Here is a 22,458-nt window from a genome sequence, read left to right as displayed (position 1 = left end):
CTGCGGCCGTGCGACGTGGCAATGAGCTGGGGGTGGTAGGCGCTGCCAAGGAAAGCATCCCTCTCCTCTCTTGCGCATCACCTTCCGTGTCTTCTACCCGACTGGACAGAACTGAGGACACCCATCGGCCGCACTTTGCGAATGTCAAGGGCCACTTGTGATTTAAGGGCGAGAACCCAGGGCTCTGTCTGTGTTTCTGGCCTTTGAGGTCCGCACACTCAGGCAGTCCCTTCTTTCCTCCTCAGGGAAGAAGCCACACTTATGTTTTTGTAGGGGATCAGAATGTGCCACCCCAAAACATGCCACTTTGACACACAGATAATTTTGAGCTGAAGATAGCAGAGAAACAGCAGAAGCTTAATTTTTTTTTAAGACCCCTGCCCGCCCTCCTCACTGCCCCCGTTCGCCTAAAAGGCAGGACATAAATTTCTATTTGTAAAGGTGCCTCCCTCTCCCTTACCAAGAGGGCAACTCAGACTTTCAGTGACCCGCAAACCTTAACTAAATGAACCCTTATCTTCCATTCGTTTCCTCCATTACGTTTTTACCTTAGCAGTCTGCTGTCCCTGAAAGCCTCATCCCCTTTTCTTTTGTCACTTCTCTACAAAATTATTCTTTGTTAATACATTAAACCCCAAATTGTAGGCACGCTTTGAGTCATTCACCACTTAGTTTCTCGCATGGGTATGTGCACTCACGGGTTAATAAACTGCTTCTCTCTTGTTGATCTCTCTTTTGTCAGTTTAATTTCCAGGTCCCAAGTCACAGGACGTGGGACCACGAAGGAAGGTCTTTTTCCCTCCCTACACTTTCTTGCCTATCCATGTAATTAATGTAATGTGGTCATTCTTATTTTTCTGTTCCTTCACCAGCAAATGAGAGTGTAAATTGGGCCAGAGTCTGCTTTACTAACTCAGCCATCTTAAATTAAGGGGGATCAGAAACAAAAACAAAATTTAAAAAACCTGGCTCATTTAGGATCCTAGCCCAAACTGTGCTCTGCTATCCGTCTGTACAGAGCTCTGCGTGGGTGACTATCCTCTATTAAAAACCCTCCAGAGGAAAGGAGTATAAAACTCCAACACCCCTTTCTCTGGGTGGAGTTAGGTGTGGTAGGAAGACTGATTCATACCCAAACTCCTTACTCCAGTCTCATGTTTTTAACCTGTTGTTATCCCCCACAAATAATGACTGCCATCTATCTAGTGCTGTGTACTGGGCACCACGGGGAGGGTTTTACATTTTACTTAAATCTTTGCATCAGCCTTTTTGGGGTAGGTAGGATTATCTCCGCTTTAGAGAGGAGGAAACTGGGGCTTAGATAAGTTATCCAAATCACAAAGTATGTATGTAAGTAGTAAGCTAGAATGGCCATAGCTAGTAGGAGTCAAACCAAGGATTAGAACCCAGGAAGCTTAGAACTTCAGGCATCTTTGATTCCTTCCTCTTCACACCCACCAATCTGCAACCACATTGTATCCACCTGTCTCCTTTGTATTCCCCTTTCTGTTGTCACTGCCACACTCCGAACCCAAGATCCTACTGGAGCTTGCCTGATTCACTGCAATATCCTCATTATGTTATTATGATCACCACTTTTCCTATAAATCAGTCTGTTTACCTCTGCCAGGTTAATTTTCCTAAATTGCACACCTGGGGAATAAACTTGTGGCGCTGACAAAATTCCCAAAGGAAAGCAAACTTGGTAAGATGAGAGGATTATTAAGGTTTATATAGAAAACCTCAGAGACGTAAATTAGCCTCTCAACTCACCTGTTATTCTGCCCTGATTGCAATTTAAAGCAAAAAGGGAGAAGCTGTTGTGGAGGAAAGGGTCCACAAGGACTAATCTAAAACAGGAGTGTGGTAGAGAAAGCAGGCAAGTACCAATTACATTATGATCATGCAAAATGGAGAATTAAATAATGTATGGGCTCTCCAATTTTTATTTAAAAAGTTAAATGGAATAAATAGTAAATAAAAATCTTATAAAAATGCTTCAGCCCTTACTTATTAATGCTTTAATGGTTTCTATCTTAATGCACAAATTTTATTAGTTTAAGAATTTCTAATTCAAAGTAAATCCCACTCTCGGGAGCAATGGCACAGTCGTTCTCATCTTACGTGACTTCAAGCACATCCCTTTAAGCTCTAGATCTCACTTTCCCCATCTATAAAACGAAGGTTTAAAAAGATTCTGGCAAAGTACTTTAAAATACTACCTTAAAATTAAATGTATATTACTGAGGTAGTTTTTAGAAAACTTAGGAATTTGGGGGGGGGCGGTGGCGCCTGGGTGGCTCAATCGGTTGGGTGTCAGACTCTCGATTTCAACTCAGGTCATGATCTCATGGTTGGTGGGATGGAGCCCTGCATCAGGTTCTGCACTGACAGCACAGAGCCTGCTTGGGATTCTCTCCCCCGCCCCTCTCTCCCCCTCCCGTGCTCAGTTATCCTTGCTCTCTCTCTCTCAAAATAAACTTTTTTTGTTTTAAAGAAAGCTTAGGAATTTTAAAAATAAAAGATAAGCTTTCAAAAGAAAAATCCCTACGTCAGTGATGCACTTTTCTGTTTTACATTTGCCATCTCTCAAGTCTATATTCTAAGCTCAGTTTCATCAAGCCTGAGCTCCAGGTGCCTGCTTACATTTTAGGGGTCCAGTCAAGTTAGGAGAAATAATCACCTTCAAGTAAAGATGAAGGGATACCCTCCTGTACTACCCAAAAATATGCTGTACTACCAAAAAGTTAATGACTACCAAACCACTTAATAGATGCTATGATGGAAACAGAGGAACAAGGACAAAAATCTCAGAGGAATAGTTCTTTTGTTTTTTGTTTTTACAGAAGGAACTTACTGGTTATGTTTGCTTAGCTTTGCAAGAGGTTTTCTCAGCTTTGTATCAGGAAATGTCTGTGTTAGTCGTCATCCAAACAGAAGCTAAATTCCTAATAAGCATAATCCCTCCATAGCACCCACTGTGAAAAAAAAATTAAATAAGCTTTCAAAGAAATAGCTGCAATTCACTGAATTTAATCTTTGCTTGGTTTCTACATTGACTTGAATGTTGCACAATTCAGGTATATGTTTATATTGAATCCACTCAGAGCAGTGGGGAGGGTGTGTGTGCATTCACACAGACACACTCTATATACGTAAGTTGCCTGTTTAAAATATTACCAGCTTAAAAATAACTTCATTTGGCTTTAATGGTTGAATGCCCTTTAGTTCTAAAAAGCCTTTGGAAACAGAACGTGTAAAAACTTGTTTGACTTTTCTGTTGACCTTTGCACTTGCCAGGTCTCTGTTCTAAGCAACAGGAACTGATTCTGGGCTATCTTAGGCAAAAAGGGAGATTATTAGCGGGTTATTTTCATTATTCTTCACGATTTCAAGTTCCAAGAGTGAGATGCAATTAGCCGAGCTTATGGGACCCTGTGTCTTACCCCAGCTGTACCAGCCTGTGCCAACAGCTTCCTTAGCGGGAGAAAGCAGAAAGAAGCCAGCACTTAAAACTACCCACCCCACCTCTACCCACCAATGTACTATGTATTTACTTCAAACGGATGATGGGGATGCTGGGGGGAAGAGTAGGAATTGATAGCCCAAAAAGGGATAGATACGCCCCATAAGTTTTTCTCAGACCTTTGGAATTACTTAAAAAAAAAAAAAAGGCTTCTGATCCCAAATTACAGTATTTCTCATTTCATTAAAGTAAATTTCAGATATGCCCATCAACATGCAGCTACTATTTGAGTTTTCCGGTTTTGTAAATGCCAAGTGAATAGGAAAAGTCTGTTGTTTAGTTAACAAAGGAAACAACAGAGAATATGGTGGCATTTGCAATCAATGTTGAGTATATACTGACTCCTTCAGTTCGTTCATTCCTGTGACAGACATTTGCCGAGCACTTTCTATGCATTTGGCAGGAAGTTTGCCCGCTTCTGCCTCTCACTCTAGACAGAGAACTTAAACTCTCTAATCATCAGTATCCTCACCTGGGAAAAAGAAAAAAGTGGTTAATATTGCCAAATAAGATACGAAATACATAGCATGTGTTATCCAGTCGAATCTTAACAAACCTACTGAAAGACACAGACAAGAACAGTGGCAGAGCCAGGTTTCTCACTCATATTTTTCTGATTGCAGAGACTTATGATCTGCTCCTCTGCAGGCAATTTTTCATGCCAGTGATACAAATTAATATATTTTAAGTACTCAGTATGATATACAGTATGTAATAATAATTAGTATGCTGAACAAGATCTACTCACTGGAACCCTTGTGATACCACACACAACACTTTGCAATGGTTCCGTGTATGGCTCAGGAGTTTGGATTGCTATGTATGCTAATTACTCATATATTAGAATATAAATAAAATATAGATAATACGTTCAAATATGTTAAGTATGTTAAGTGATGGTCCAGAATAATGAGGGCCGAGATACTGCTGAAAGGCAAACGAAAAACAAATAACCCAGTGAAGAAATGGGCAAAAAACATGAATAGACACTTCTCTAAAGAAGACATCCAGATGGCCAACAGGCACATGAAAAGATGTTCAGCGTCGCTCCTTATCAGGGAAATACAAATCAAAACCACACTCAGGTATCACCTCACGCCAGTCAGAGTGGCCAAAATGAACAAATCAGGAGACTATAGATGCTGGAGAGGATGTGGAGAAACGGGAACCCTCTTGCACTGTTGGTGGGAATGCAAATTGGTGCAGCCGCTCTGGAAAGCAGTGTGGAGGTTCCTCAGAAAATTAAAAATAGACCTACCCTATGACCCAGCAATAGCACTGCTAGGAATTTATCCAAGGGATACAGGAGTACTGATGCATAGGGGCACTTGTACCCCAATGTTCATAGCAGCACTGTCAACAATAGCCAAATTATGGAAAGAGCCTAAATGTCCATCAACTGATGAATGGATAAAGAAATTGTGGTTTATATACACAATGGAATACTACGTGGCAATGAGAAAAAATGAAATATGGCCTTTTGTAGCAACGTGGATGGAACTGGAGAGTGTGATGCTAAGTGAAATAAGCCATACAGAGAAAGACAGATACCATATGGTTTCACTCTTATGTGGATCCTGAGAAACTTAACAAGAACCCATGGGGGAGGGGAAGGAAAAAAAAAAAAAAAGAGGTTAGAGTGGGAGAGAGCCAAAGCATAAGAGACTGTTAAAAACTGAGAACAAACTAAGGGTTGATGGGGGGTGGGAGGGAGGGGAGGGTGGGTGATGGGTATTGAGGAGGGCGCCTTTTGGGATGAGCACTGGGTGTTGTATGGAAACCAATTTGTCAATAAATTTCATATATATAAAAAATAAATAAAAAATTAAAAAAAAAAAGAATAAAAAAAAAAAAGGCAGAGTACAAGGAATACTAAGTTAAAAACATTTGCCAAGGCAGGAAGCCCAAAGAAGATGGATATAGTACCCCACTGACAGACGGGAAGGATAGGACCCTTTATCCTAGACAGATTTCTATAGTTCGGGTTTCTAATAACCAATAATCACTTCTCATTTCACAGAGCTCCACCTCACTGAGTAGAATAAAAGCTTAAAACTGGAAGATTCAATATTATAAAGATGTCAATTTTACCCTGTAGTTCAATGTAATCCCAATGAAAAATCTCAACAGGTTCTTTCTCCCAAAAATTGACAAGCTGATTTAAAATTCCTAAGAAGATGCAAAAGGTCAAGAATAACTATGGCAAAATCTTGGGGCGCCTGGGTGGCTCAGTCGGTTAAGCGTCCGACTTTGGCTCAGGTCATGATCTCACACAGTTCATGGGTTCGAGCCCCGCATTGGGCTCTGTGTTGACAGCTCAGAGCCTGGAGCCTGCTTCGGATTCTGTGTCTCCCTCTCTCTCTGCCCCTCCTCTGTTTGAGCTGTCTCTCTCTCTCTCTCTCTCCCTTTCAAAAATAAACATTAAAAAAATTAAAAAAAAATAATAACTATGGCAATCTTAAAGAACAAAGTTGAAGGACTTCTAGATCAGATATCAGGACCTATTGTAAAGCTATAGCAACTTAAACAAGATAGTATTGGTGCTTGGATAGAGTAGCTGAACATGGAACAAAAAAGTCTGGTAACAATCCCCACATGTACAGTCACCTGATTTATGATAAAACTGATACTACAGTGCAGTGGGAAAGGATAAAAACCCGGCAATATAATGTGTCTAACAAAGGCTGCATATCACTTCACGGGGAATCACACTGGAAGCATCCTCCCTACAGTTAAGAACAATTTAACTTGTATTAGTGTGGGGGGGGGGGTGGAGGGAGGGAGTGGGAATTGGACACTTTAGAATGCTAGAGCTTCCCTTTTTAATCAAAATTTGTCAGTTTTAAAAATAAATGATCTTCAGATTGCTGTAAGCTTTTAGTTTTTAAAGTTCTAAAAAGAAAAGTTGATTTTGACAATTTGTGCCAGTCTTCTCATTAATTTTATGGAGAAGCCAGTTTTCAGAGGTCCTTACTGTGTCATTTTGGAAGCCACTCATTTTACTCTTGATACTGGGTAGGGAAGTAGCAAGAGATGCCCTAGTGGGTGGAGTAAGCGTGAAATATACTCTTTCCTGCCCTCACTGTGTGACAATAACTGTCCTTCCTCCTGATGATCAGATTCACTTATCCCCAACTGGAGTGGTGACTCTTCCTTGCTTGCCTGCTGGTCTCTTAGCACAAGGAGCCTGACATGCCTGGGAAATCTCAGTAGGTTAAAGTGTAAAGGGTCTGTTATTGTATCTCCTGATGAAAGAGCTTCCCAATTAGGGATCAGCCCTCTAGTCTCACAAAGTTGTGGAGACGGGAGGCATGAACTCCCGGGGGGAGACGGGGGGCAGTGGGGACAGTAAGTGGGTGTATGGGTGTATTAACTTCCTATTGCTGCTATAACAAATTACCACAAACTTAGTGATTTACAGCAACATAAATTTCTTCTCATAGTTATGGAGGTCAGAAGTCTAGAATCAAGGTATCAACCACTCTGTTCCTCCTGAAGCATTCTGGGGGAGAATCCATTTCCCTGCCTTTTTCAGTTTCCAGAGGCCTCCAACATTCCTTGGCTCATGGCCTTTTCCTTATGTTACTCTGTCCTGCTTTTGTCATCACACGTCCTACGTCCTACTTGTATTGCCTCCCTCTTATAAGAGCCCCTGAGATTATATCAGGCCAACATGATAAACCAGGATACTTTCCTCATCTTGAGATTAACTTAATCACACCTGTAAAGTCCCTTTTATCATGTTAAGATAATATATTTACTGGTTCTGGGTATTAGGACATGGACATATTTGGGGGACATTGTTTAGCCTGCCACAGTGGAAATTCTCCTATTTCTACCCTTTAATTCCTAGCTGTGGATTTTCTATCTAAATGGGACATGGCACTCATTATGTAATAGGTATGGATTTAGAGTGTATACTGCATCCTGGTGAATGGGATCCCATTCATAGGGCATTATCTTCAAGCTTTGATTTGGTTTCAAAAGGTTTTTCCACCATTCCACCAGGCCAGCATTTTCTTGGTTGTATAGTATGTGATAGGATCAGTGAATCACCTGGTCATGTGCCCACTCAAACACTTCCTTTGCTGTTCAGAGGCAATATTATGCAGGAGACATACTGATGGATCGAACACTGTAAACCTTTGGATAGCAGCACTGGCCAACATCTTGTGGGCAGGAAAGGTAAACTCATGGATGCACATAGGAAGATTCTAGTCAGGGTGAATCAATGCCCTTCCATGACCGAAGCCCAATGTAACCCATTTACTACCAATTAGCTGCTTGGTTTTCTTGAGGGATGGTGTTGAACCAAGGGCTCAGCGCTGAATACTAGGCTCTTTGGTGAGTAGAAGCCATGCTGTTGGCAACTTGCTAACCTGCATCCCTGCAACATGTTATTCATAAGCTCTTTATGCTACTGGGGTAGCTCATGACTACCACTGCTAAAATTAACCAGCCAAGCCTTTTGTTTACTTGTTGAGTTCCTCTTTGATGTGCATGTCTCCGGTAGGCACTTATGCAACACAAAGCTCTTTACTCATGTATCCAATCCCATAGATTCCCCACCACCTCTTCTCCAGGCTTCATTGTCCCTGAACTAATCTTTCCCACTCCAGGCCCCTGATCAATTTGCTAACCTATCTGCCACTTGCCATGAAGGTATATTCTTACTTCAGGCAACTTCTCTTTCCATACGAGGTGGATGACCAGGAATATTGCCCCCAGTTCTGCCTTGTGGGAAGATACCCTTCCCTGCTGTCTTTTAAGACCACTCCTGAGTAGGGCTGTAGGGTAGCAGCAGTTTATTTTGGTTTTGAACCTGTATTCCAAGAAAGCCCATCAATGAACTTAGCTCTGCATTTGCATCCTTTACCAGCAAGACAGAAGGGCTTCTCAAGTGGCCATGATTGTGGGCCGAGGGAAGGGCATTGATGCAAGAATTATAAATATGACACAGGAGTCTGGGCCACCTACCTGTGCACCCATTCGTTTCCTCTGGCTCTCGCAATCCATCCCAGATATACCACTTCCACCTTATGATGGTTTGACTTGAAGGGTCTGACAAAACTCAGCTCATGATGGGCAACTCTGGCTACATGGTTACCCAAAGTTCCAGAAGATGCTCAGATTCTACCAACGCCCATTAGCATGCCAGGAGCCATTTTTGGATGACGCCTGGCTCTCTGCTGCATACCATCTGGCCTTGCTACAGACATCCACTTGAGACTACCTTGTCATTTTCCCATTGGAGCTTGTCCTAAACTTCCATGGCTGCTTTGCTTATCACAGATACTCTTGTACGATAATCTCCTGGATTGAATGGTCCATGAAACAAAGCTAATTACACCGCAACCTGTACCTGCTACAGGGACTTTATGTGCTGTGGATCCCACTGAAAACTGGCAGCCTTCTATATCACCCAGGATAGGAGTCAGAGCAGTATTCCCAAGTCCCGAATTCCCACAAAGGAGCATACAGAGGTTGGCGTGCTTCCTTGACGGAGGAACACTGATGAGTGGGTGAGATGGAAAAATCTGTTCTTTACCGTGAAGGAGCAATCTTGGCATTGAAGCAGACCAGTAGCCCTAAAAATTTCACTGATGGAACAGGTTGCTGGATGGTATTAGTGATTATTCGGAGTACAATATACTAGCTCATTGTTTCTCTGGCCTAATGAGTATGACGCCATAAGTATAGTAGGTTAGTAGGGTGTTCCTCGAGATGTTCCCATGGCCTAGGTCTCCTCAGACGATAATGATGGGGGAGTGGAGTCCTACATGAACGCAAACTGCTTCTCACCCAGCACCCTCAGGGCTCAGTTCCATACGTACTCTCATGGCTCCTGCTGGTACATGTTGCTTAGATCCTGCATCCCCTTTGGCACATGGGCCCAGCTGAAATTGTTGACAGAAGACACAAAAACAAGAGAAAAGGAGCCGTGTAGGATTGAGCCAGTTGCTTTGTTCGGTGTTGTGCAGCTGCAGTTTTACTCATCAAGTTTTGTTGACCTTCACTTGAGTTATGAAACTATGCATACATATAGCTTTCATTTAAAAAAGCAAAATTCAATGACTAAAAAAGGAAACTAGGACCGTCTGTCTGTCCATCTATAAATACCTACCTAATAGCGTACAGAGAGCTTCGTTGCATGGGCCACTCCATCCAGGAGACGACAGGGTACATAAGTGTGGTGGATACGTGCGCGTGCATGTGTGTGGTATGTTCCAAACTGCAGTTGTAGCCTCATATTCGTTATTTTCTATTTGCCTTTGATTCAACCTTCACCTTCAAAAAGCCAGAAGCAAATACCTATTCTGACAGTTTGGGCCCTCTCTGAAATTATGTGATTGTTGATCAAGTAATCTTGCAGGCAGTCTCAAATCTCATCAGAAAATTTCCCCTGTACTTAGTGTTAATAGTTTTACATTCAGTTTATAACATAGGTAGGGATCCTAACACAACTGTGGTAAGAAATTCTTATGAACTTTATATGTTGAAGTTTTGTGTCAGCTTAAGTATTGATCTGTATTTATTATTGCTAACGTGAGTTTCTTCAGTGATTGTGAAAACTAGTAAATTTATACACTATTATAAACTTCTAAAGAGTTAAAAAAAAAAAGCTACACAAAATATAAGAAACAACTATCCTCAAGGCAATGAAGGACAATGATCCATCTGAGATAAAAACAAGGCGAGCCGTTTAATGGTTTAATCGCTCCAGCCTATTGCCTGGAGAAAGTTCCCCGGCTGTGGCAGGACGAGGGGGAAGCCGGGTGGAGCCCAGCCGACTCCCTGAGGTGGAGATGGTACTGGGAGTCCCAGGAGCCCAGTTAAGAGGTTGGAATGCCAAACGGGAGAGGGCCACGGAGAAGTCCCGAGATCTGCCGACCATCCCCTGAAGCGTCAGCTGAGTAATGATCAGTGCGCACAAGAGGACGCTACCAAGGGCCAAGAAAATGACGAGTGTCACGGCTTGCCCAGTGTGAAGTGGCCGCACCCCGAGGCTGTTCAGAATGACATATATTGACACGTGTCCAGGGTGGGAGAAAGTGAATCCAAAATGCTATTTATGTGTTTCTCATCATTTCAAATTTCTATGTTTTTATATTTAACATGCATACATTATACTCCCTAGGTCAAGAGATGCGCATCACTTATTAAAATCATGAAGTTAATGAATAAAGCAACTCATAGTTGAGGGAGTTTAATAAAGTTATCGTCACCGTTTTTTAATCACAACCTCTCCAAGTGGTGCCCTAAGTGACAACTGATACTGATGCTCACGGAGGAAGCTTCAGCACTTTTAAACGTTCCCGGACTGAGGTGACCAAGCCTCCATGAGCCTCCTGATCCTTTCAGTCTTTTTTCCTCGGTTCCATTAGGTGCCTCTTTCTGACCAGGCCAATCCAGCAAGTGCTTGGAGAAGACTGTAACGTAAATGGACACACTCAAGGTGGAGAAAAGGCTTAGGGGACCCTTACTTTCTTCCATTCACACATAACTCCAGCTCATTCTTTTTTTTTTTTTTTTTCAAGTTTATTTATCTATTTTGAGAGAGACAGAGAGAGCGGGAGCAGGGGAGGGGCAGAGAGAGAGGGAGAATCCCAGCAGGCTCTGTGCGGTCAGTGCACAGTAACCCAACTCGGGGTTTGAACCCATGAAAGTGGGAGACCGTGACCTGATCCGAAATCAAGACAGCTGGCTACTTAACTGACTGAGCCACCAGGGCGCCCCTCCGGCTCATTCTTTAAGTCTCAAGTGAAGCGTCCCTGCTCCCCCACCTTCCCAGCCACACTCTCCGCTTCCCCTAACCCACACCCCCGAACGTGGACGGCTGCCTCCACTGTGTGTGCCCGTGAACGCTCGTCTGTTTCTGTCTCAGCACTTAGTGCCCAGTATTAACACTGTTTCCTCTGTGTCCACGTCACCAGAAGTGATCCCTCCCATTTTGGGCAGGACTCGGCTTTTTTTTTTTTATTTTTTATTTTTTTAAAGATTTTGAGTACTTGCCCCACCTCACATGGGACTTGAACTTACAACCCAGAGATCAAGAGTCACATGCCCCCCAGGACTCAGCTTTACTCACCTCTGTGTCTCCGGCCCTCAGCACAGTGCCTGACAGCGAGAGTACACGGCACATCCCAATTAATCAGTGAATGGCTTTTCAAAACAAGGACCCTCTACTTTAACTAAAGCAAATGTACAGCAATTCCTCACACCCAAAGTAGGAACCGGCAGTTCACCTTACATGAAGACTGAAGTACTCACTACGTGCCAGTCACGGTGTTGACGGTTCAGGTCCGTTAACTTGCTTAACCCTAACAAGTATGCTTCGGCTACGTACACTTGTTAACCCGTATGTACAGAGGAGGACACTAAATCTTGAGAGACTGCCTCACGTCACAGAGAAAGAAGGGAGGCCAGAAAGTGTATGAGTGGAACCTCAATTCCATGAAGGCAGAATCCATGTCAATCTTCTTTGACCACTGAACACTCAAGGCCTGATGTGTACGTAACAGGTTGAACGAGACCAGTCAGGTGTATCTGATGTCAGCGGCCCATCCATAGCTTAGGTCAGAAAGGTAACTCCTCAGCCCCCAGCCACGTGGCTCCCTGACCCCCCTTCCTCCCTGTTTCTCCCCTGCCTTCCTTCCTCCCCACGCGGCCTCCAGTCCCAGCGTGGCATTTTTAGCCAGAGGCACAAAAGCCGCAGGCACGCGTGTCAGAAACCAATATGGGGAAGAGGAGAGGACTCAGGCAAACACAGGCCACTCGGTGGGATGGTAATGGACCAGTCAGGCCCCCTTCTGCGGTGGGATCCCACGACGGCTACCACTTCCTGGGGGCTTACTGGGTACCGGACACTATTCTTTTTCATCCTTACAATGACCTCCATCTTCAACACACCTCTCGCCGCTTCTTCTGTTCCGGACTGCTCTAGTGACGGTGCTCCAAACATCTTCTGAGCCAACTCTCTGCACTCACTATTTTCTTCCGCTAGCATCTGTTTCCAGCCTGACTCACTAACAAAATCTTACCCAGTTTTTAAGAGCCGGGTCAAACACTACCCCTCTGAAGGCTTCCCCATTCTTGAAAACTTTTCTTCACCTTTGCACTTCTACATGGTGCTATCACTCTTACGGTACCTACTGTATTCCAGCCCTGAGTTTTTGTGTTATTTCTGCTGCTAGGTTGTGAACTCCTCAGAGACAGGGTCTGTATCGAATGCATCTGCAGCTCATATAGACAGCAGGCACTTAATTTGCGTGGAAGCATAAACAGCACCAATCCTGTCCTTACTGACGCTGTCCCGAGAAGGACGAGCAGCCCCAGCTCGAGCCCCAACAAGCTGAATGCCAGACACAGTCATAATCCTGAGAAAGCACAACGTCCCTGTGCGTCCTTCCTCAGGCAAACAAGCCCAGATGGCTTCGAAGTGCATGAAAACACAGCTCCGAAAAGTGATTCTCAACTCTTAGTCATTCCAAAGGTAAACAGTGCTTCTCTGCGATCAGTCATTCCAGGGGCACACAACGGTGCTGGCAGACAGTCACAAAACAAAGTGACGCTTGAGAAACCCTGCAGAATATCTCTCACTCCCTAGAGCTCCTCACGTTGGCCCTGATGTCCACCTGAGAAGGAACACAAAAAGGGAATCTGAGGCCTGTTAAAATCTAAGATTTTAATTTGAACTTTAAAAATAGCTAGCTTAGGAGCACCTGGGTGGCTCGGTAGGTTGATTGTCCAACTCCCAGGGTTGTGAGATCGAGCCCCGTGCTGGAGTCCGCGCTGAGCATGCAACCTGCTTAGGATTCTCTCTCTCTCCCTCGAATAAAATAGCTAGCTTTTTGTACAAGCTTAAAGCTGGAAAGCTAGTTTCCCTATAATGTAAAGCAGTCATTCTTAACCTCTTTTCTACAACAACAAACCTGATACATAAGACATCCTCCCCAACACTCATTTAGCAACGCTAAAGCAAGGGAATGAAGTTAATACACTACAGTAATTCTTATCCTTTTCCTTCCCTAATTCAGTCTTAATAACAAAGCTGCACCGTTTGATTGCTTTGATTTGGACTCTATTGCTTAGTCTCATCAATTTTATATCTCAAATCCATCCACTTCCCACTGCCACCACCCTAGTCCAGGCCACCACCATCTCCTGCCTGGACAACCACAGAAATCTCATCACTGGTCTCCCTGCTTCCGTCCTGGCCCCACTCTGGCTGATTTTCCATATTGTAGCCGGAGTGATTTTGGAAACAGCACTGTGTCTTTCATTCTAAAATAACCAAGGCTTATTAGATAACAACTGCTTAGTAGATAACAGCCATATGAGACCATTCAAAGAAATCCTCATTTTGTAAGTGAGGAAATTCAAAGCCAAAAGAATACTGGAATCACCCACCCAAGGTAAGACAGAACTGAAGTCAGAAGTCAGAAATGCCCTGGCCTCATTTTAATGAGCCATACTGCTTCTCCCAGATATGTAGTTCATTCTCAATGTGTTAACAGAAGACAAATGCAATGACTCGGATTGGTCTAGAGCCTGCATTCAGGGCCACAAAATATTAAAATAGGTTGCCAGGAGAAAAGAGGGGTGAGAACCCAGCCTAAACTTACGTATTAAGGTTCACTCACATGTAGATCCTTGGGTCTCAGGATCCACCTTCTCTAGCCAACTAGAGGGCAGGGGCGGCATTCCAGATCCAAGACTATGTGGTCCACATGGGGAGCGTAGGATTTCACTGGTTGGATGTGCAGGATTTGTGTCTTCCATGGTTTCCCGTGCACCTGCCGAAGAAGGGTGGCAATACGAGTTTGTGCAGATTCTGCCCATCTCTGCCACTCTGGCTTGGTGGCTGCTGGCAGTGTTTTTCTCCTAAAATCCCCGGTAGCTCCATTTGTCCCTTGGTTGGTGATAATTTGCTGAGGATAAGGCCAATGCTCCTTCTCCATTTCACTGCTTCCAAGAGGCTGGAGATTCTTCCCTGGGAAAGATTCCACATTTTGGTGGATATGCAAAATGCCCCCAGCAGCCTGTTTTAGCACCTGGCAGGCAATGGGCCAGCCTTCTTCGGAGCTGGGAATCAGCCCCAGGTTCACCCTGTCTGCAATGTTTGAGAGCTTCAGTTTTCTGTTATCCCCAAAGTGTATTTGGCACCGATCTGCCACTCCATTGATCTCAAGATTAGTTCTCAGGGCAACTACAGCATGGGGGTTCCACTCACAGGCGTGGACGAAGGCAGCACCAGCATGGACCAGGAAGGGCAACGTAAAATAGCCAATCCCTGCGTAGAGATCCACCAGCACCTCTCTGGCACAGGGCAGCGATGCCACTCGAAGCTTCTCCGTGATGTTTCCGAAGGAGAACATGCACTGGGTCACGTCAAACTTATATCGGATCCCATTATCGACATGCTCTACCCAGCCATGGTCGCCCAGCAGCAGAGTCACGGCTGGTGTTCGAGTGCCGTCTGGTGATACCCGCCCTCGTTTGGCCACACGACGGACGCCAAGGGCCGACGCAACAGTCTCCCAGAGTTCTGGTTCCAGATTTTTCCACTGCTTGGCTTGGAAACAGTCTTCACTCAGCAACAAGAGGTTACCATGTCGTTGCCAAGATCGGGGCAAATCAGCCTCCAACTCAGCTGACCACGTCACTCCCCGGCCCTCTACCCAGCGACTCACCTCAAGACACAGCCTTTGGGCAGGTGAACAACTCTGAGCCTTCTTGGAGGGAACAGGATCCAGGAGCTGGGTTACTATACAGGTGTTGCCTGGGGCCACACAATTCCTCAGCTCCCGCAGGTGCTGTTCACGGAGAGCCTCGCCCAGCACGGGTAGCGCCACGGTGCCATCCGGCATCTTTGCCACACGGTGCTGTCTATCCAAGAGTTTCTGCTTCTCGAGATATTCCCTGTATCGCTGGGTAAACCGAGGCTCAGTCACAACTGCGACAACAGCCGCGTTCTTCCCACCTTCCCTTTCCATGCTGCTGGTGCCCCATTCTCTCCGAGTCCCTCCGCGAGACTCACTCAGACTCCACTCACCAGGACCGGGATCTCCACCACAACAGCAACAGGAAGAGCTGCGCGCACACCGCCCGCCGGAGCCGGAAGTGACGTCAAAATGGCAGGCCGGAACAAAAGTTGGTGCGCTTGCGGACAAATGCGTCGCCGTTGCCGTGGAGACGTTGCTGCCGCCATCTTTGTTGTGGTTGACCATTGCTTGCTTCGGTTTAACGGGAGATTAGTTAAAACAAGGAATTCTCTGGGCTCGAAAACTTAAAATTAGTCGATATCCGCTAGAACCCTCGTGCACTCTCTTCAGTTATGCTCACGAATCCAAAGAGAGAAGTGCACTTGGAATGATGGGCTGGATTTGGAGAAAGGCATAGTTTCCATAGCCTCATGCTGCTCTCAGGTCAGTGTCAGTGGCCACGGTATTTGCTGAGAGTGAGGAGTCAACTATAGCTTCCTCATTCCTTTTCCTTAAGATAGTCGTCACCAACTCATTGTCCTACAGTATAAAAAAAAAAACAGTGTTTGGAAGTCAGAAGTATCTGAGTAAATCATATCACCTCTCAGAACCAGAAGCTTCACCTATGAACTGGGATTTATGTTAACTTTCTCAGATGATTGCTATGATTATAGATATATATAAAACGCTTTGAACAGTGGCTAGTAAAGAGTAGATACTCAAAAGAGATATATGGAATAAGTTGAACTGGTTAGATAGTAGATTAATAGCCCCTTGAAATGCTTTGATATAGCTAATGAGGACAAAGAGTAATTCCCCTACACCTAAATTCAAATGGTGAAAAATAAGAGTTGTAAAGAAGCCCTATTCATTCTACTTACCTCCGACCATTCTATACCAGGATGTTGGGACCCAGAGAGGTTAACATTCATTAAGACTTCCAATTCAGGTCTCTCTGTATGGGAGGCACCAGGCTATGACTAAAACAGTTTCTTGTTTCTTGACACCTATTCAGTATCGATCAGAGTTGTTGTTGTCAGTTTTGTCTTTATGTTTAAAATTCAGATTCCATGGAGAAAAAAAATTAAGTGGGATAGAGTAGAAAACTCTTCTGGTGCCCCATATACCCTTGGGACTCTCCATTCCTGTATATGTCAATCCGATGGCTTCTAACTAAAAGCACTTAGGTGTCTGTCTAATGGCTTTCTTTGCTCACCAGAATTGGCTTAGCCTATGTCCAGGGCATGCCAGAAATGCTGGAAAATTACTGCTATATCCCCAGTATTTTATATAGTTCCTGGTCAGTCATTTCTTGGCAAATACTATAGTAATTAAGAGAATGATTGATCACCAAGAGACTTGAACATGTTTGTACCCACTCAAGCAGTAATCCATTCCATAAATGTAGAATGATTAGAAATTCAAAGGAAGAATTATAAACTAAGACTCCTTACTGTTTTACTTAAATGTACAGATGAAAGGTTAAATGGATTATGATACATCTTTTAGATGGAAATATTAAACAATGGTCATGATTATAAGAAATATTAATGACATGGTAAGTTACTCCTTTTGCAATGTTAAATTGAAAAATATACAATTATGCCTTAGATGATATTATTTATGTATTTTAAAAAGTTTATTAGGGCAGGATCTAAAATGTGAATGGTGACTCCCTAAATGTGATATAATTATAAGTGATTCCATTTTCTTTTGTACATTTTTCTCCAGTAACAAATTGTATATGATGAACAAATGTTATCTTTATATCTTATAAAAATCTTTAGAAGATCCCCGAGGCAGCAAAAACATTGTTTTCTGGGTTCCATACAAATGGAAACTCCCTTTCATTTTATTTGTAGTGGGAGGCGATAAAAGTCATATCTTGCAAAGTGTTTTTTCCTCTAGGTTTTCCTTCTGTTCCAAAGTCAGTCTAACACCTTGCTACAATAAGATAATGTAGTGCAGACTTTGACCCAGATATATCCTACTTTTAATCTGAAGTAAAGAAAATATTGGGGGGGGTAGATTTGAAAACTAAATATTTGAGAGTTAGAAATGGTCCTTTAAAAAAGTTTTACAAATGAGCCCCACTTGTGCATGGCCACCTTGATCCACCTTCCCTAAAGCACGTGACCTCACTTTCCCCACCACTTCTACCATGTGAACTCATTAAAATGACAACAAAGCAAAAGCAACCAGCAATGATGACAGTAAACAAGCTTTTAGACAACCCGTGAGTTCAAATGCAGAAGAGGATAACTACTTAGTAAAGGAGAAATAGGTCACGGAAATTAACTGGAGAGAAAAGGAGAGAGAGGGAGGAGGCAAACTATCACAAACTGCTTTTCCTGAAGTGGCCAGAATTATTTATTTCCATATGAATTAAAAATATCCATTAGAGTTGTTGTCCGAGAGACCCCAGCTGGAGATGAGTTTGTTACCACCTCTTATTGATGAGATGCCAACACGTGGAAGACCAAGGGACTATCCACCAGCTTCTTATAAGAGAGGCTGCATTCGGTTGTTTAAGGGCTGTCAGTTTTCATGTAGGAAGGAGGTTCCAAATGGTGTTGGGCTGGCCGTATACACAAGAGCTTTCCTCCATGGCTTGATAGACCCTGGAGTCTAGAAATAAAGAGGAATAAGTTTGTTCACGTTCTTATTTTTCTCTTCCTTCTGTTCTCCACTTCGCCGGCTTCACCTGGAATGCATTTCCCTTCCCCTAGGTGCCTCTTCATTTGTTCATTCATTTTAGCATCACTTCTGCAATTTTTGAACAACTGTTTGCTAACCTCCCTCCACAGATCTCTATTCTGAGTTATACGTACACTCCCAAATACCTCTGATGCCATTAGTTAGGTGCTGTTGGAGTTGCAGTTCAAGTGTTTTGTGAGCATGGAGGAGAGATCAAGCCATCCCTCTCTTTCATTTTGAAGAACACGTTCTACTGCTTTTCCTCCTACCTCACTGAATGCTTCTTCCCATGGGTACACCTGTCTACCTCCTCTCATCAGCCCCCCTGCCACCATATTTGATGTTTCCCAGACACTTCACATTCAATACTTCCAAAATTGAACTCAGCCTGTGTTCCCCCCACTCCTCTTTAGCTCATGAAATGCCCCTGCCAGTCTCTCTAGTTGCTCATGTCACAAACCTGAGACTTTTCTTTTACTTATGCCTCCCCTTGCCCTCAGCACTCACAACAAAGCCACCTCCATTTTGAATGGACTTTACCTGCCGCACAGTTCCCCCAAAGAATCCCCTTCTCTCGGTGTCAGTGACAGTGCCCTAGACCTTGTCTCACAGCTTTCTGAGTGGACTGCACACCTTTGTTTACTTCACTGGTAACATACTATTATTTTTACTCCCTTTATTTTATGTCAGGGTATTTGAAATAAAGCCCCAAGATGGTAAGGAATTTTTTCATAAGCTTTGCTTTATTCTATAAAGAGTTACACGGTCACATTACAAAGTACATTATGCCATAATTGAATGTTCCATTAGGGAAATGGGATTTGAATAATTTATATTATGATACCCAGAGCTTGAGACTTTGTAATGTTTAAAATTGTAAAAATTCAAAAATAGCAAGTTGTTTTCTTTGAGAGAGAGAGAGAGAGAGAGAGAGAGAGAGAAAGAAAGCACAAGCTGGGGAGAGGAGCAGATAAAGAGAGAGAATCTTAAGCAGGCTTCACACCCAGCATGGAGCTCAACACAGGGCTCAGTCCCATGACCCTGGGATCATGATCTGAGCTGGAATCAAGAGTTGGACGCTCTCGAGTCACCCAGGTGCCCCCCAAATAGCAAATTTTAGCAACATTTTTTATTTTTAAAAATTTTTAAATTTAATTATTTTTCAGAGAGAGAGAGAGAGAGAGCGCACGAGCAGGGTAGGTGCAGAGAAGGGGGGGGGGGGGACACAGAATCTGAAACAGGCTCCAGGCTCTGAGCTGTCAGCACAAAGCCCAATGTGTGGCTCAAACTCACAAACCGTGAGATCATGACCTGAGCCAAAATCGGATGCTTAACTGACTGAGCCACCCAGGTGCCCCAACAATATTTTTAAATATAAAAAGTTCTCACTTTAACTCGTTAATAATTGCATTCCATTGTGGCCAGAGAACATACTATATATACTTTCAAGCCTGCCTTTTAGATTTATCGAGGCTTTATTTTGTGACATAGTATATGGTCTATCCTGGAGAATGTTCCACATGCACTTGAGAAGAATGTGTGTTCCACTGTTGGTGGTTGAGTGTTCTCTAGTTGTCTGTTAGCCTGTATCTTTTCAGCTTATGATCAGGTCATTATTATATTATAATCATTATATTTAACAACCATAGTCTTAATTCAAAAAACTAGAATGCCTAAGGGCACCTGGGTGGCTCAGTTGGTTAAGCAGCCTATTCTTCATTTTGGCTCAGGTCATGATCGCATGGTTCGTGAGATCAAGCCCCATGTCAGGCTCTGCACTGACAGCCCGGAGCCTTCTTGGGATTCTCTCTCTGCCTCTAACCCACTTGCACTCTCTCTCTTTCTTTCAAAAGAAATAAACATTAAAAAAAGCCCACTAGAATGCTTAATACCAAGTAATAATTTAAACACATGGTCCTCTCTTATTCCTCTGTATTCAACACACTCCCTCCCTTTTGCTGAGCTCACTTTCATGATGGGTCTCACTGCCCAGAAAATTCCCTTCCTAAGGCCAGTCAGAACATCCTCAGGAAAGCCTTCTCTAACCTCCTATCCATCTCCCCAATAAGGAAAATCCCTACCAATAATTCTCATAGCACCATGTACTTCTCTTAGAGCCCTTTCCAGTCATATTTTTCATGTTGATTTGATTAATGGCTATCTTTCCACAGTGTGTAAGTTTCAAGGGGGGGGGTAAGGAGCTAGGTTTCCCCCCATTATTGTATTTCCTTATTGTATTTATGAGGACCCGCCACATACAGTACATTCTCATAAAATATGTGTAGAATGAACATGTGAGTTTGTGAGTGCATGGATGAATGAACGAATGATGGAAGGAAAGAAGGATCTGCGGAAAAACAGTCTGTGGCCCAGGTGAGCGTTTTAGTTCCAAGTTGTTGCCACTAGATGGCAGCAACAACCAGCACCACAGCAGTTGCAACTCTGAGCAAAGTTCTTGGGTTTCTCACGGTTTGGACACCCTCAGGGGCCTACCCTTCTCCAAGGGCCTTTCTTCATTCAGCTCTATTGACCTTAGGACGTGGCCAATCCAGATACGTGAATGTGTTTGGCAGCAATTAACAAAACCTCCAAGGAACAGCAGCTCAACAGTGGGTGAGGAGATACGTATTTTTTCATGTAAAAGGAAGTCCAAGGCTTGTGTAGCCTTCAGGGAACTCGGCAGTAAACCAGCCTCCTCCTCAGCCTTAGCGTGACCCTTTTATCCTTGAGGTGTCAATATGGCCACTACGCTTTTAGGCTCTGTGTGCAAACCAAGGCAGAAAGAATAGGGCAGAGCAAAGAGAAGCGTCTGCCCCATGGACTTTCACTACCCCTCTGGGACAGAAAGGGGTCCCAAGGCCACCCCTGATGGCTGGGGAGGCTGGGAAGTGGACTGGCTTTACTTTTTGATTGTGGGGTTGATCGAGGACAAATAAGGGAGAGTGAGCAAACATCAGCCATGAAGCAACATTCCTCTACACAGTAAGCAGGGGGGCAAAAACCCTGGAAACAACAAAGGGGCTCTGGACAGGGGTTGGGATAAAAGACGGCAAGTAGACATAAGAGCAAATACCAACATCTATGAAGAAGTTTTAATAACATAGTTCAGCTAAGAAAGGGCTGAGCTGACTCTTGTTGCCTTCATCTTCACTCTGCAAACTCTGAAAATTCGAATTTAACTAGGAACATCTTTTACAGGAAGTCCTTCCAGACTTCTCTTGCCTTTTCCTCCCACCTGGGATTTTTAAATTTTTAAAGGACAATTAAAAAAAAAAAAAGATTTAAAAGTATTTTTTAAAAGTATTTTTTAAAGTAGGGTCCATGCCGAACATGGGGCTCGAACTCAGGACCCCAAGATCAAGAGTCACATGTACCACTAACTAAGCCAGCCAGTCACCCCAGATTTAAAGGTATTTTTAATAGTGACACTGAGAAAAATAATAAATAACATTTACAAAGCGCTTATCGGGTGCCAGGCACTAATTTCAATGTTGTATAGTAATGAACTTTTCCAAGAGCTGGTTTTTTATCATTCATGTTCTTTAAAAGAGGCTATTAAAGTTGTTACACAGCTAGGAAGTGGTGCAGCCAGGCTTCATACCTGACTCCTGAGTCTACATTTTTAACCATTACCCCACACTGCTATCAAGCAAGCACAATTTGACAACACCAGTGTTCAGAGGTCTCTAAAATGATGCAATGTGAGTATGCGAGATGGTCTAGTGGGTAAGGAAGGGAAATACTAAATTTTTCTCCTTTCATTCTTTTTTGCGTCTCCTATGTTTAATTTCTGTATGTGCCTACACGTAATAAAGTACATACTATGTTAGCACTTTAGCTCTTTTCCAAGATTTCGAAGTAAAACACACAGCTGCTAGAGCTTAGAGAAGTGCAGGTTAAAAGCCTGGGGCTTTTTCCAGAGGCTCAGTCTGAGTGTATTTGTATTACAAGGTATCAAAGACTATACTTTCAGGGATCATTTCTATAGTTCGGATTCCAAGGTATCTCCACCAGAGGGTGCTTCGTGGGCAAAGAGACTGGTGACATTTCCAAAGGGAGGGCTTAGGGATTTCATCACTTCCTTTGTCTGGCTGTAGTGAGGCCTCTGTGCACACACTCTCCATCTTCCTTCTGCCCACTGGATACTTTTCACTCACCTGGTTGGTCCATTTGCCTTTAGGCTTTAGGAAATCACTACAGGAATTGACCTATCACAGCCCAGAGAGAAGGTAGAAGGGCATTCCTATCCCT

General features: G+C 43.6%; 1 protein-coding gene across 3 annotated transcripts; it reads right to left on the bottom strand.

Annotated features, from left to right (window-relative positions):
- Positions 1 to 10,208: 10,208 nt before the first annotated feature.
- Positions 10,209 to 15,613, bottom strand: TRMT12 (tRNA methyltransferase 12 homolog). Of its 3 annotated transcripts, none has more exons than XR_006961121.1 (2): positions 14,152 to 15,613; positions 10,209 to 10,956 (listed from the first exon to the last, which is right to left on the bottom strand). XR_006961121.1 is itself a non-coding variant. In XM_047074165.1 (2 exons), exon 1 carries the CDS (start codon positions 15,520 to 15,522, stop codon positions 14,203 to 14,205), a length of 1,320 nt encoding a protein of 439 aa, XP_046930121.1. In that variant the 5' UTR covers positions 15,523 to 15,613; the 3' UTR covers positions 10,209 to 10,956; positions 14,170 to 14,202. The 3 variants fall into 3 exon arrangements, 2 of the variants coding, with proteins under 2 accessions (XP_046930121.1, XP_046930122.1); XM_047074165.1 differs by having other exon boundaries at positions 14,170 to 15,613; XM_047074166.1 differs by lacking the exon at positions 10,209 to 10,956 and adding an exon at positions 11,192 to 13,161 and having other exon boundaries at positions 14,170 to 15,613.
- Positions 15,614 to 22,458: the final 6,845 nt, after the last annotated feature.

This window comes from Lynx rufus, unplaced genomic scaffold (genome assembly GCF_022079265.1).
Source record: "Lynx rufus isolate CCGP_SWC_20201006 ecotype Redwood Valley unplaced genomic scaffold, mLynRuf1.p SCAF_12, whole genome shotgun sequence".
Classification (NCBI taxonomy): Eukaryota; Metazoa; Chordata; class Mammalia; order Carnivora; family Felidae; genus Lynx; species Lynx rufus.
This window is presented reverse-complemented; position numbering and strand designations above follow the sequence as displayed.

What these genes read in the sequence shown, in the direction of transcription:
- TRMT12 (XM_047074165.1), bottom strand. Translation starts at nt 15,522, where the DNA reads ATGGAAAGGGAAGGTGGGAAGAACGCGGCTGTTGTCGCAGTTGTGACT.